At 38.5% G+C, this 15,470-nt stretch overlaps 1 protein-coding gene across 1 annotated transcript; it reads left to right on the top strand.

Annotated features, from left to right (window-relative positions):
• Window positions 1-4,007: 4,007 nt before the first annotated feature.
• On the top strand, window positions 4,008-6,947 carry SLITRK3 (SLIT and NTRK like family member 3). Its single transcript, XM_007107988.2, has one exon. The coding sequence runs from the start codon at window positions 4,008-4,010 to the stop codon at window positions 6,945-6,947; it is 2,940 nt and encodes a 979-aa protein (XP_007108050.2).
• The last annotated feature ends 8,523 nt before the right edge of the window (window positions 6,948-15,470 follow it).

Here is a 15,470-nt window from a genome sequence, read left to right as displayed (position 1 = left end):
GCTCCAGAGCCCTTCATCCCCTAACTTTTAGAGCTCTTCCTATAGCTTAGATACCCTACACTGACATAAAGGAAAGGAAAATGGTGAAATAGCCTATTGGACATGTCCCAGATCAAGAACTTAGGGGGTTGCAGTTCAAGAGAGAACAGAGAATGATTGCCAAGGGGGCCATTTACTGTCACTGGGAAGCCTCCCGATTACCCATCGATTCCATCGCATCTTAGGTTCCGATAAGATCCCTGAAACAGTCACCGTCTCTGCACGTTGTGTACAGAAGGTGGTGTGTGGGGGCCGGTGGGGGGTGCAGATGGTGAAGGAGAAGGGACTGCTCTCGTTCTGAGCTCAGACTGTTAGTGTTGGTCTGCTTCTCGGTTGAGACCCAGAGAAATAGGGTGGGTCTGGAACGTTAAGGGTGTGGAATGTTAGAGAATCCTGCTGGCCTGCTTACTTAGTCTCTGACAGCTACTGTGAAGTGGCAGACACAGGTGCGGTCATTTCTAATGCAAAATACCATGCAAATATCCGATGACTGACTCTTAAGCAACGTTTTGTTGAGTTAGGTGATTTATATATATTTAGAACGGTAAGAAACTGATACATAAGTTGGGTTTTGTAAAAAGCGCTTTAAAAAACAATCAGCTCTATGGTCTAACTTTGAGCCCTTGGGCAAGTGAGTCCAGTTCTTTAGCGACCAGAAAGTCCCTCCCTTCCCCATGAGTTGGTGACAGGATTGGCGTGTGTTGAGGGGCTGGGGGGCGACATTGTGGAGGCACAGTTCCCGCTGACGAGACTCCTTTGCTGCACACTTGTCTCCCTCCAGCTTCTCTACTAAGGTGCATTTCCTCCCAGCAGGTAGGACTGTAGAACCATCAGGTGAGCCTTTAAAAACTCCTCTTAGAGGATTCTTGTGAGCTCTGGTCTGGTGGCTCCTCTTCACTGAAATGTCTTCCCTCAATCATCCCCACTCTCAGGACTCTCTACCATCCCTTTGCCGAAAGTATCACGGAGAAATATTTGGTGGGGCAGGGGGGTGGTGGTAGGAAAGAAAAGAAAGAATCTAAACCCTGAAATGCTGCCCCCTATCCCCTCGAGGTCTTTCCCGGTGTAAGAAGTGAAATGTGTCATTGTTACCCAAGTGGTCTGCGTATCCTTCCAGAGCATTGGTTTATCTCTGGTTTTAAAGAGGTGGCAGCAAACACATAGCTGTTGAATCCAGGGGAAATCGAAGGCTTTGAGGTGCAGTACAACAAAAGGATTCCTGGTGCAAAGAGATCGAAGCAAAATGCAGGAGAAACTCGGTCCAAGTCGCTCAGGCTGCCTGAGCTCTTACTCAGGACACTCAAGCAGAATCAGCTAGCTTCAGGTCTTCTGCTATGGAGACCTGAATTTCCCTTTATCCCAGTCTTTGGAGGGAAGTGTGTGCTGTGAAAAGGATAATTCCGAAGGAGAGTCTTTCTTACTTTTCAAACTGTCTACACTAGAGAGTGGAGATTTTGGGAACTAGAGGAGCAAACTAGTCAGTCAATGGTTTCCTTTAGAGTTAAAATAAATTAAAAAATAAAGATTAAAAAATGCCTACACCCCTCCCCCAGTCCCAACCAAAGGAACGTTTCCCCTTGGTTGATCTCTTCTACCTTCTTGTTTTATTCTGACAATTTGTCATTTTGACCCCTTCACTTCTTTTCTCTCCCCTTAAACACACACACAGACACACACACACACACACACACTCACACATACACACACACACACTCACACTCACACACAAACTGTATAGTCACGGCTTCCTAGTGCTCGCGCGCGACCCCATGCTAAGCGCGTTCCCCTTCTTGGAGCTCATTTTGGTGACGTGGAAAGCCGGATCCAGGGTTACAGCACATATTAAAAAAAAAAAAAAATCCAGCGCAAGAGAAGTCCGAGATTCTGCACCGTGATTGAGCCTGCCTTCCTCCCTGCCTTCCTCCCGCCCTCCTTCCAAGGATGCCCAATGATGTGCTGCCGGTACCCAGGAAGAGAAGCTACGGCGGTGGCAGCAGCAGCGGCGGCAGCGAAGCTGGAAGCCTGCAGCAGCCCTTCTCCCTCCTCTATTGAGTGTTCCAAGCGGCAGTTCTGCATTCTAAAGAAACCCATTGAAAGGCCCATTGCATTCCCAGCACGTCTCAAGCTTGCTGCCTTTTATTTTTTTCCCTTGGTCTCCCCCCACCCCCCAACCCCCTTGCCTTCAGCTTCAGCAAAAGGAAGGAAGGGAGAGGGAGAGAGAGAATCCTTAAACTCAAGCTTTTTCTTTTTTTCCTCCCCCGATGTTCAATGCTAAAAAAAAAAAAAAAAATCTCCTGCAAAATAGGTAAGTCAAAGACATCTGGAGCCTTTCTTGTCTAAATCTCAAGGACCTCAAAAACAAGAAAAAGCATTTTTAAAAAAGAATGGTGAAAAGGAAATAACTTAAGTAGATTTTAATATTTTAAAAGGGATACAGGGAAGACTAACCGATACTGCAATGTAGCCTCATCTGCCTTCTCTCTTTTTTTCATTTAATTGTTTCCAAAAATTGAGTATTGCATGCCTGAGGCAAATTTCTCTTTGCTTTCTTATGGGTTCTCCTTTCCTTACAGCTGTGTACATCATATGCAAGTTGAGTGCGGAGATTTATTCTTTTCACTCTCTCTGTAAATTATACCATTGTGTTTTAAGTTAGAGGGTTGACAAAATATTTCCTTAATAGATGCATGTGTGTGGAAAGAAAATATATGCTAAAAATTCGTTTATTTTTATTGATTAAAAACAATTCCATTTTGACTGTTATTTCAGTGACTCAGAAAGGGCAATCTAATAAAACTGCATTATTATAATTTATTTATGTACGTATTTTCATATACTGATGATATTAGGCAAGGAAAGAGAACCAAAGAGTAAGGCTCTGTATTATTAGAATAGTGCACTGTATTTGTTTCTTCTGATGGGAAAAGAACGATGTCTTTCTTTGAAATGTATTTCATCTGATAGATCATCTATCAGCAGGTAAGAATCCAGGTTTCCACTCTTTCTTGCCTTTAACTACCCAACTCTCCTCTAGCCAACCACCTGCCATTCCATCTTTTTGCAGGGTTCCTCAGTTGATCTCAAAGGCACAGATATACATTCCAAACTAAGCTCTGAAAGTGTTTTAATACAGACACTCCCAGGCTCAGCAACCTTTAGCTGTCACTATCTTTAGCTCTGACAATTTCATGGGCTTGTTCTTTAGAAAGGCTAATCACTCCTAAAGGATTTAAACGGCCAAAATGATACACATATGTAGAAATCATTTAATTAAAGGAGATGTTAATGATCTGCTTGGGCAAAAGGGGTTGGGGTATAGTGTGTCACTGAGCATGCACTATAATTAAGCATATTGTGCTCATTTCTTAAGAGAAATCTTAGGTTTTCCTGAGATACCAATCATCTTATACATCTCAACATCTGATATTGGTCAATGGGCTCATAATTTATCATACTCTTTAATAACTTTGGGGTATGCCATGTCTTTTTATGAATAGAAACCCATAGTTTAAAGAACATTTTCTTCCATCAGAGTTTCAATCAGATCCATAATAGGCACCTCTGACATCAATATGATTTTTAACAGGCAAACAGGTGTAATGGCCAAATGATTGCCATTATTACTGAATCTGCCTATCCCTAGAAGGAATCACTCTATGCAGTTTCCTTGCTTGCTGTAAGAAGCAATGAAGGCTGCTTTTGATTTCATGATATGCCCTTTACCAAATATGGCTTGATTCAGGAAAATGTCATCACATGGTACAATATTTCAGTCTCCTAATTTTAGGATATAGGACATATTAAGCATGTTGATAGGTTATTTTGAGTGTCAGTTCAACAATTACTAAAGTTTTTATATCACTCTTAAAAAGCCCCACATGTATGAGACAATTAGAATAGAGCATATGACTAAAAGCTAAAAATCTGCATCTTTATTTCTGTTGCAGTTTTGTAATCAACCGCGAACGATGAAACCTTCTATAGCTGAGCTGCTTCACAGAGGGAGGATGTTGTGGATAATTCTTCTAAGCACAATTGCTTTAGGATGGACTACCCCGATTCCCCTGATAGAGGACTCAGAGGAAATAGATGAGCCCTGTTTTGATCCATGCTACTGTGAAGTGAAAGAAAGCCTCTTTCATATACATTGTGACAGCAAAGGATTTACAAATATTAGTCAGATTGCTGAGTTCTGGTCAAGACCTTTTAAACTATATCTGCAGAGGAATTCAATGAGGAAATTGTACACCAACAGTTTTCTTCATTTGAATAATGCTGTGTCCATTAACCTTGGGAACAATGCATTGCAGGACATTCAAACAGGAGCTTTCAATGGTCTTAAGATTTTAAAGAGGCTATATCTACACGAGAACAAACTAGACATCTTCAGAAATGACACCTTCCTTGGCTTGGAAAGTCTGGAATATCTGCAGGCAGATTACAATGTCATTAAACGTATTGAGAGTGGGGCATTTCGGAACCTAAGTAAACTGAGAGTTCTGATTTTAAATGATAATCTCATCCCCATGCTTCCAACCAATTTATTTAAGGCTGTCTCCTTAACCCACTTGGACCTACGTGGAAACAGGTTAAAAGTTCTTTTCTACCGAGGAATGCTAGATCACATTGGCAGAAGCCTGATGGAGCTCCAGCTAGAAGAAAATCCCTGGAACTGTACATGTGAAATTGTGCAATTGAAGAGTTGGCTGGAACGCATTCCTTACACTGCCCTGGTGGGAGACATCACCTGCGAGACTCCTTTCCATTTCCATGGAAAGGACCTGCGAGAAATCAGGAAGGCAGAACTCTGTCCCTTGTTGTCTGACTCTGAGGTGGAGGCTAGTTTGGGAATTCCCCACTTGTCATCAAGCAAGGAAAATGCATGGCCAACTAAGCCTTCCTCAATGCTGTCCTCTGTCCATTTTACTGCTTCTTCTGTTGAATACAAGTCCTCAAATAAACAGCCCAAACCCACCAAACAACCTCGAACACCAAGGCCACCCTCCACATCCCAAGCTTTATACCCTGGTCCAAACCAACCTCCCATTGCTCCTTACCAGACCAGACCACCCATTCCCATTATATGCCCTACTGGGTGTACCTGTAATTTGCACATCAATGACCTTGGCTTGACTGTCAACTGCAAAGAGCGAGGATTTAATAACATTTCTGAACTTCTTCCAAGGCCACTGAATGCTAAGAAACTGTATCTGAGTAGCAATCTGATTCAGAAAATATACCGTTCTGATTTTTGGAATTTCTCTTCCTTGGATCTCTTACATCTAGGGAATAATCGTATTTCTTACGTCCAGGATGGGGCTTTCATCAACCTGCCTAACCTAAAGAGCCTCTTTCTCAATGGCAACGATATCGAGAAGCTGACACCAGGCATGTTCCGAGGCCTACAGAGTCTGCACTACTTGTATTTTGAGTTCAATGTCATCCGGGAAATCCAGCCTGCGGCCTTCAGCCTCATGCCCAACTTGAAGCTGCTATTCCTCAACAATAACTTGCTGAGAACCCTGCCAACAGATGCTTTTGCAGGCACATCTCTGGCTCGGCTCAACTTGAGGAAGAACTACTTCCTCTACCTTCCTGTGGCTGGTGTCCTAGAACACTTGAATGCCATTGTCCAGATAGACCTCAATGAGAATCCTTGGGACTGTACCTGTGACCTGGTTCCCTTCAAACAGTGGATCGAAACCATCAGCTCAGTCAGCGTGGTGGGTGATGTCCTGTGCAGGAGCCCTGAGAACCTCACCCACCGTGACGTGCGCACTATCGAGCTGGAAGTTCTCTGCCCAGAGATGCTGCACATTGTGCCCGCTGGAGCATCCCCAGCTCGGCCTGGAGATTCTCACCTTGCTGGGGGGCCAACGAGTGCATCACCTTATGAATTCTCTCCCCCTGGGGGTCCTGTGCCACTTTCTGTGTTGATTCTCAGCCTACTGGTTCTGTTTTTTTCAGCAGTCTTTGTTGCGGCAGGCCTCTTTGCCTATGTCCTCCGACGGCGCCGGAAGAAGCTGCCCTTTAGAAGCAAGCGGCAGGAAGGCGTGGACCTCACTGGCATCCAGATGCAATGCCACCGGCTTTTTGAGGATGGTGGAGGTGGTGGAGGTGGAAGTGGAGGTGGGGGACGACCTGCTATTTCTTCCCCAGAGAAGGCCCCTCCTGTGGGTCATGTATACGAGTACATACCCCACCCTGTTACTCAGATGTGCAATAACCCCATCTACAAGCCTCGCGAGGAGGAGGAGGTGGCCGTTTCATCAGTCCAGGAGACAGGGCATGCAGAACGCGGGGCTCCTGGGACACAACCCCCAGGAATGGGGGACGTTCTCCTAGGAAGTGAGCAGTTTGCTGAGACACCCAAGGAGAACCACAGCAACTACCGGACATTGCTAGAAAAAGAAAAGGAGTGGGCCTTGGCAGTGTCCAGCTCCCAGCTCAACACCATAGTGACCATGAATCATCATCATCCTCAGCCTCACCACCCAGCAGCTGGTGGGGTGTCAGGGGTAGCTGCGGGAACTGGGGGAGACTTGGCTGGGTTCCGCCGCCATGAGAAGAATGGTGGGGTGGTGCTGTTTCCCCCCGGGGGAGGCTGTGGTGGTGGCAGTATGCTACTAGACCGAGAGAGGCCGCCACCAGCCCCCTGCACAGTGGGGTTTGTGGACTGTCTCTATGGCACAGTGCCCAAATTAAAGGAACTGCACGTCCACCCTCCTGGCATGCAATACCCAGACTTACAGCAGGACGCCAGGCTCAAAGAAACCCTTCTCTTCTCGGCTGGAAAGGGCTTCACAGACCACCAAACCCAAAAAAGTGATTACCTCGAGTTAAGGGCCAAACTTCAAACCAAGCCGGATTACCTCGAAGTCCTGGAGAAGACAACATATAGGTTCTAACAGAAAAAGAAAAATAAATTAGTGCTTTTTTTTTCAAAAGAAAATAAAAAGAAAAAATATATCCCTTGCTCCCTTTATACTTGTCCCAATAACTCCATTCTCACAAACTTCCCTTCCCTGAACAGAACTGAAACCGCATGATAACTAGAAAATACAGATGTATGCTCTCCCCACTCAGATGTGATTCGGAGGAAGGGCCATACTCAGATCATTAATCAATGAAGTGCCTTCGCAGACTTTTGCCAGCAAATGTTATTATTTTTTTATACTGAAACTTGAGACTTTGACTGTGCCATGTGTAAGGTAATATTAGGGATCATTGTATCGATCCTAATTAAGTAAAATTCGATGTGTCTTTTTCTTTTCAGTAACTTTTGTTTTTAGTTGTAGTTTTGTTTTGACAGGGAGGGGGGAAAACAAATTGACATTTGTGGCTTTCGTTCCTCTTGCCCTCATGGCACAGATTCTGTACATGTATTAATACTGCAGTTTGCTGCATGCCTGGAAACTGCAAGGCGGGGAGGGAGGGGGCGGGTCTTGCTCGAACGTTCTCACCCACTCGTTTTTCTCTTACACACATACCCACACGCAAATCTCTGCACATAGGTCCCCACACCTGCAGCCTCTTCCTTCTGGTGTAGGTACACACACACACACACACACACACACACACACACACACACACTAACACCCCCCCCCACTCCTGTTCAACCCAATCTAATTAGTTCGGGTTCGATCCATTCCTATCCTCTCCATAGCTTCACCTTCCCTTCACCCCTAGTGTACAGCTCACAGCGTCTCTCCTCCACCCTGGGAAAAGTCATCTTCCAGGTTGGAGCCAACTGAAGTGGAGGCCTGGTGGTTTAACAGCCGTAGGCACTCACCTAGGATGAACACCTTCTTTGTGACACTTCATCCTGATGCCAAGATTTTTTGGAGAACATCTGCACTTTCTTTTATATATATATATACATATATATATATAAAATATAAAAAACATAAAAAAGCAACTGGGTATATATCACTAACAGCTTTGTAGGAAGCACTTTTAATGTTTTCTCTCTCACACACAAAGATTCAAAAGAAATGTGCATATATTTATTCTGTAATTTCAGTGATTATAAATTGTAAAGGTAATGTTTAATCATTGTATAGTGATTATGCGTCTGGTATAGCTTTCCTAATAAAAAGTTTTTGAAAAACATAATACATTATATATAGAGGATACAAAGCTTGAACCTTAAATTCCAGCTATGCCATGCCTTTCGTGCTCCCATTTTTTTTTGGAAAAACTTTCTTTTACTTCTTATACAGAAAGCTAGTTTATTAACAAGTTTGATGCACTGTGATATTGATAAATCTTATAACCCATCATGCCCATCCCATACCAGGATATAAGTGGGACATTAAAAAAAATCTGATTTATATAGTTCACCTCTTTCTCTTGGATTATGAATTTCAAACTTAGTACTCCAATGATGCATCATTTTTCCTAGGCAGGATGCAATTGGGAGAAAACACAGTAACTATATTGCTAAGAAGTACAGGATTAATTTGGAGGAGATGATCAAGGATCCATGATTGTATGATAGTTAAAGACATAATAAAGGAAAAGGAAAGTGAAATTGTTATACTTTTTAAAAACGCACACTAAAATTACTTACACACACACACACACACCAAACAATAAAAATATAAGGCCTTGGAGCCATTTTGTCAGAATTCTGTTATTTGTTGTCACTGTTATATTTTAGCTACTTTTTTTTCCCAACCACTTACTGCAACCGGCCCCAAACATTCTTGAACAAAGACAGGATGCTGAAAGAGTTTTTCTTTCTGTATGACACTAAAATATGCTGAAAAATTAACCTGACAATAATCCAAGTTATGATCCATTTACATGTGAGCGAAACCAAAGAAAATCGGATTTTTAAGGTGCCAGTATCTTGTTTGTGGAGGAAACTAAACTGATACAAAGAAATTCGAGAGCTTTGAGGCAGGCACTTATCTCATCAAGCCAGTAGAGGACAGCAGAGATCCAGAGATTCATAGAACCTGTAGCTGCAGAATTATGCAGTGAGGCCAGTGTTCTCTGCTAGTGTTTCCTCAAGTTGCCCTTAGTAGAAATTATTATTATGCTTTGAATGTAACTCACTACAAGTCACTGATGCCTTACATCACATTTTTTTCCATAAAAAAGGAGACTAGTGGCTTCTAAAACTCCATAACTGATAGAAAACTAAGGCGTTGTATTTAAAAAGAAAAAAAAAACCATGAATGTCTAGAGTAACCTATTTATATATCTCTTGATTAATTATATTTGGGTAATAATATAGATATGCATAAAATAAAAAACACAAGTATATCAATATGAAATGGAACTTTTCAGGGCTACCTTGCATTTGGTACATTATACCTAAACCTTTTGTCCTCCATTATTGGAAGTATATTTTGGAATTAGTTCAGATGAAGAAAAGCCCATGGACATGATTCACTATTTCTCTATATACAATATTGAAATGCAACTCTTCTTATGCAAGAGGATCAGACCCACTATTAAATAGGTGTCATTCTTCTTTGTTTCTTTTTTTTTTTTCGGTACGTGGGCCTCCCACTGTTGTGGCCTCTCCCGCTGCGGAGCACAGGCTCCGGACGCGCAGGCCCAGCGGCCATGGCCCACAGGCCCAGCCGATCCGCGGCATGCGGGATCCTCCCGGACCGGGGCATGAACCCGCGTCCCCTGAATTGGCAGGCGGACTCCCAACCACTGCGCCACCAGGGAAGCCCTTTCTTTGTTTCTTATTTTCTTTTTACTTTCCCATAAGTCACCTTTTCCATAGTTATCTCACTTTCCTTGTTTTTTCTAATCATCTCTCCTTCACCTGAAGTCTTTTTTTTTTTTTTTTTGAGGCATAGAAAGTATTAACCTTTAAGTGTTTTAATATCAGATTTATGAAGTCCCTCTAAGCTAGTTATTTATCATGTCCCCATTCCTCCTAATCAAATATTTTGATGAATAGTAGAAAGATGTGCATAATAAAAATTCAAAGTGCCAAGCTAGATATTTACCATTTCCTTAATAACTGTGCATACATTCAGAACATGGCATATTATCAGACTAAAGTACAATTCCTAACAATCCCAGAGCTTTTGACATTTGAAAAATGAGTGTCCATAAACCATATCAAATTATAAATTGATAATTATGTTTATATTTTATTTATTAAATATAGAAAGTAAGACTATCTTGTCTGAAATATAGGTATAAATTTTACCCTTGAATTAGGAGTAAATTTATTAGTGAAAATAAATTTATATGAGAATGGAATTTTGTATCAAAGGAGGTAATATTTTGATTCCATGGAGTTTTCTACCCCCTTGGCTAGGCCACTTATTTTAGCTGTGCATTAGAAATACTTAAGTTAGCTTTACATTATAATACCAGATATGTTTTCTTAAAGTACCATGGGTATTAATATAGGTCCTATGATTAGGATTTGTTCTGTTTTTGATGCAGTAAAATGATTATTTTTAAGAAAAAGATAGATTACTAATTCACTTCATAGTGCTGGTCAATTAAACTGAAGCAGACCCAGATCTGACAGATGTTTGTTATTATTCTTTGCTATTTTATTACAAATTATAATAATAATATTTGAAAGTAATAAAATGTATTGTAATATCCCTTTAACTATGAGATGGTGAGTAGAAAATAATTGAAAGTGAAATATTAGTTTGATTCAGTACTAGTTTTAACACATTATTTTTCAATACTGTATTATTATGTGAATGCTTTTATGTTTTTATTTAAAAAGCTGTATTATTTCATCTGATTGCAAAATACTAAAAAATATAAGGATGATGACCACCATATTTTAAATAAAAGTTTAGAGAGAGATCACAAGAAAAGTTTAATTATTGAGCTTGAAAAGTTTTTTTTTTCTTACCTAGGAATATTGGTTTTAAACCCTTGTTATTTCAAAGAATATTTATGTTTAGATTATGAAAATTGATAATGCAATTGCAGAACATAAGGATTTTTCATTAACCATTGCAACACATTATTTTGATTCATTTAGTGTAAATTCATTGTTCATACAGTACTATCCTTTTGCAATTATGTTGTCTAAGCCAATAAATGTTGCATTTTTGTAAAATGGCTATGACAAAGGAATGATTAACAAAATGCTCCACAAAATGTAAGACATGTGACTGTAACGAATCAAGATAATATTAGAGGAAATGGTAATAAAAAGACTTCATCTTAAGTAATTTGAGCAATTTGAATTTGAGCTTAGACATTTATAACTTATACTTAGCTCAAAATCCTCAACTGTGAAAATTCAGGTAAACAGAGCATAAATAACTATCACCAATTTCACTATATAAGTATTCTGTTTAATAAATATACTATATGCCTTTGAAAAGAAATGAGCAATAACACATGTATAATTGGGCAATCATGTGTGTGTTTATATAAATATAGTACTATTATATATGTATATACACTGTATATACATGTATATAGTTTATATATGCTGGATTATACTTACATGTAAATTATGGATTTTTTTCTTTCACGTATAACAATTTCAGTTTTATGCATTTATTTTCCTTGCTTCTGTCTAGCTATGTCCAAGTGACGCTGGATGAAATTATAAGTCTTCACTTTGGGAATATTCACATGTAAAAAGTAACTCTGCAATTACTATTTCTGAATTTAAAAGTCTTTTATCTTCCAATTTTTTTCATTTTATTATTTAAGTCATAGGGGACAAATCTCAGTCAAACTGTGAGTTAAGTCAAGTCCTCACAGTAAAGAAACTAATCTCTTATAAATATGCAACATAAGTCAAACGAAAAACAATTGAACATTTTTCATTTTTCTATTTCTAGAATAAATTTTGCAGGTGAAAACAATTTCAGCAGCTTTATTAATTTGATTAAGACCTTTGTAATTTATTTAGGTATGTAGAAAAAGTGCAATCTTGAAGTTAAATATAAGAGAAGTAAAGAACCTATTTAAGACATTCATCATCCTATTTTACTTATTTTAATATCATCCTTCATTTATAATATATAATACTAGTAATAATAATAACAAACAGAGATGATCACTTCTAATATGATTTTATATGAATTGAAGGGGAAGATTTTTCATATAAGAAAGCAGGTGTACACCAGGGGCAGCTAGTTGTGAAGAGGTAATGGTTTGACTACCTTCTTTAATTCTGATAATATTTGCTCCTGAAAATAATACATGAATTTTTGAGAATATGTATTGTTTCTTCTCTATTGCACAGATACAGATGATTTTTTACATGATTTTTAAATTTTAATAGAAAATAATACTCGTGGTGAACTTTAAAGATATATAGCCAGGAAGGCATTATAATAAATTATGTGTGACCCAAACCCTCCAATATCTTCAAACATTAAAAGACAGATGAACATTAGTAAAAAGAAGGCTTTCTTCATTAACACCCAGTGACAAAAAGGCCCAGCATACCTAATTAAATGTTTCTTTAATGTATCAGTTCATCCACTTGTTTATGAGTAGTATAATGAACTGATAGACTTTGCAATGTATTCAAATGTATCAAAATCAAACAAGTTTCATCAAAAAGAATGTGCTAATAACCAGTACAAACAAACCTGTGTACTTTATTTTAATTCAACTGTAATAATTAGCAGGACATTCTCTTGATGAAGAAAGGTACCACATTACCAATATTGCTTTATATGTGAATACAGGGCTTTTGTGCTTTTGACCCATTTTACTAGGAACTTTTAGGGTTTAGAGTTTATTTGCATGATGAAAGACTACATAATGAATTTTGGTAGAATTTAAAACAAAAGCATAACTTGCCTAACCTGGGGGTGGCAAAGTTAGCTCTGAAAAAAGATGCTGAAACAAAAATGTCATTTGATTATGTGAAGGAATGGAAAGAAGTTCTTTTCTCCCTCCTGGTCCTATTCCTTTCACTATTCCTGACAGTCTTGCTTCTACTTCTGTTTCTGACTCAGTACCAAGATATTCTTGTGACTAAGGGCACATTCATTGAGCTCAAATTAGGTGCTAAGACAAGATCAGGTAATGATGAGAATCCCCACACTAGAGATGACAAAATGTTCAATTCACTTATCTTGTACCTTAAGCTGAGAAAATAATCCAACGTATCTCACTTCATTGTGAAATCATTTATAAGTCCAGTGAAAAAATCAGAACCTAAAATAATAAATTTAGAACCACTTCTGGAGATTGAGAGAATCAGCAAATGCTTTAAAAATATGGAACCTATCTTTAAAATCTCAAAGCCTTGCTTTTCCTCCTCTGCAATTCCCTTTGTCTTTGACATGGCATCCAAAATACTGGTTTAATCAAAATTAAAATTAAAATGTAAAATATTTGTATTAAGATGCCCTCTTCCTACTGGAATCCATATATTTTCAGTAGACTTTCCTTATTTGCAATGTAAACTTTCTGACTATTCAGCTGTAATATTGTTGCTTGGAATTCTAAGGTTGTTTTCCCCACAGAATTGTGGTAAAACAATTTATTTTAAAATGTCTCTATTTTTTTTTGGCCTGCCGTAGTTAACTTTAAAATAAAACAATTCTGTCAATATGTAAACTGTTAACCATATACTGTAATTTGAAGGAAAAAAAGAAACCCCAAAAGTCTATCTAAATTGAACATTTTATATGTATTAAACTGAGTTGGGATTTTTTTACCTACTTGTGCTCTTCTTTACAAGATTTGGATTCAAACGTGAAATCCATTCCTTTATTTCTAATTAACAGTTGATTAGATGCTTTATTTTTCCAGCTGGTAATAAAAGGGAGGTGGGTAAAGAAAATGTTAACAGATATAATAATCTTTCTGTGGAATAATTAGGCCCATGAACCTCTCATTTTTTCCTTTAGTAAACCTTCTTCAACAAGAAGGACAATGGAAAGAGAAAGGAAAAAAATGAAAAATGCTTTTCCTTTTTGAAGACCATTTGATAAAGGCTTAATGGAGTAAGTCTGAACTAGACTTTCATATTAACCTTTCAGTGTTCTATCTTTGGAACAAGAATTAAACCCCATAGTAGGTTCACTATATCTTCCAGCATGATTCTAAGACACTTCAATTTCCATCAGTTAACATAGTCATTGGACATGAAATCAACCCTTAACAGTAACTAAAGCAAATATAATTAAAAGTAATTTTTTTGTGTGTATATGTCAATCCCAATCTCCCAATTTATCCCTCCCCTCCCTTACCCCCAGTAACCATAAGTTTGTTTTCTACATCTGTAACTCTATTTCTGTTTTGTAGATAAGTTCATTTGTACCCTTTTATTAGATACCACATATAAGTGATATCATATGATATTTGTCTTTCTTTGACTGACCTCACTATGACAAACTCTAGATCCATCCATGTTGCTGCAAATGGTATTATTTTGTTCTTTTTTATGGCTGAGTAATATTCCATTGTATATATGTACCACATCTTCTTTATCTATTCCTCTGTCGATGGACGTTTAGTTGTTTCCATGTCCTGGCTACTGTAAATAGTGCTGCAATGAACACTGGGGTGCATGCATCTTTTCGAATTATGGTTTTCTCCAGATATATGTCCAGGAGTGGGATTGCTGGATCATATGGTAGCTCTATTTTTAGTTTTTTAAGGAATCTCCATACTGTTCTCCATAGTGGTTGTACCAATTTACTTTCCCACCAAGACTGCAAGAGGGTTCCCTTTTCTCCACACCCTCTCCAGCATTTATTGTTTGTAGATTTTTTGATGATGGCCTTTCTGACTGGTGTGAGGTGATACCTCATTGTAGTTTTGATTTGCATTTCTCTAATAATTAGTGATGTTGAGCATCTTTTCATGTGCTTTTTACACATCTGTATGTCTTCTTTGGAGAAATGTCCATTTAGATCTTCTGCCCATTTTTTGATTGGGTTGTTTGTTTTTTGGATATTGAGTGCATGAGCTGTTTGTATATTTTGGAGATTAATCCCTCCGCGGTTGCTTCATTTGCAAGTATTTTCTCCCATTCTGAGGCTTGTCTTTTCATTTTGTTTATGGTTTCCTTTGCTGTGCAAAAAGCTTTTAAGTTTAATTAGGTCCCATTTGTTTATTTTTGTTTTTATTTTCATTACTCTTGGAGGTGGATTGAAAAAGATATTGCTGCAATTTACATCAGAGAGTTCTGCCTATGTTTCCCTCTAAGAGTTTTGTAGCATCTGGCCTTACATTTAGATCTTTAATCCATTTTGAGTTTATTTCTGTGTATGGTGTTAGGGAGTGTTAAAAGTAAGTTTTAATGCAAAAGAAATCACAATGTCTTAGTGCAAACTAAGACATTTAGCTTAGTTCATGGTACAGATGTGTAAAATGAATTATAAAAGTCCTCACTTTCTTTTTAATTAGTAGTTTTTCCAAATAATACATAACTCATTATGCCACAGTTAATTTTGAGGCCATGTTAACATAACTTTTTTGTTTGCTCCATATCAGAATTT

Source organism: Physeter macrocephalus, chromosome 1 (genome assembly GCF_002837175.3).
Source record: "Physeter macrocephalus isolate SW-GA chromosome 1, ASM283717v5, whole genome shotgun sequence".
Taxonomy (NCBI): Eukaryota; Metazoa; Chordata; class Mammalia; order Artiodactyla; family Physeteridae; genus Physeter; species Physeter macrocephalus.
The sequence above is the reverse complement of the archived record's forward strand: the minus strand, read 5'-3'. Positions and strand labels throughout refer to the sequence as shown.

Bases quoted from the DNA above. Each gene is read 5' to 3' on its own strand.
- SLITRK3 (XM_007107988.2), top strand. From the start codon at position 4,008: ATGAAACCTTCTATAGCTGAGCTGCTTCACAGAGGGAGGATGTTGTGG.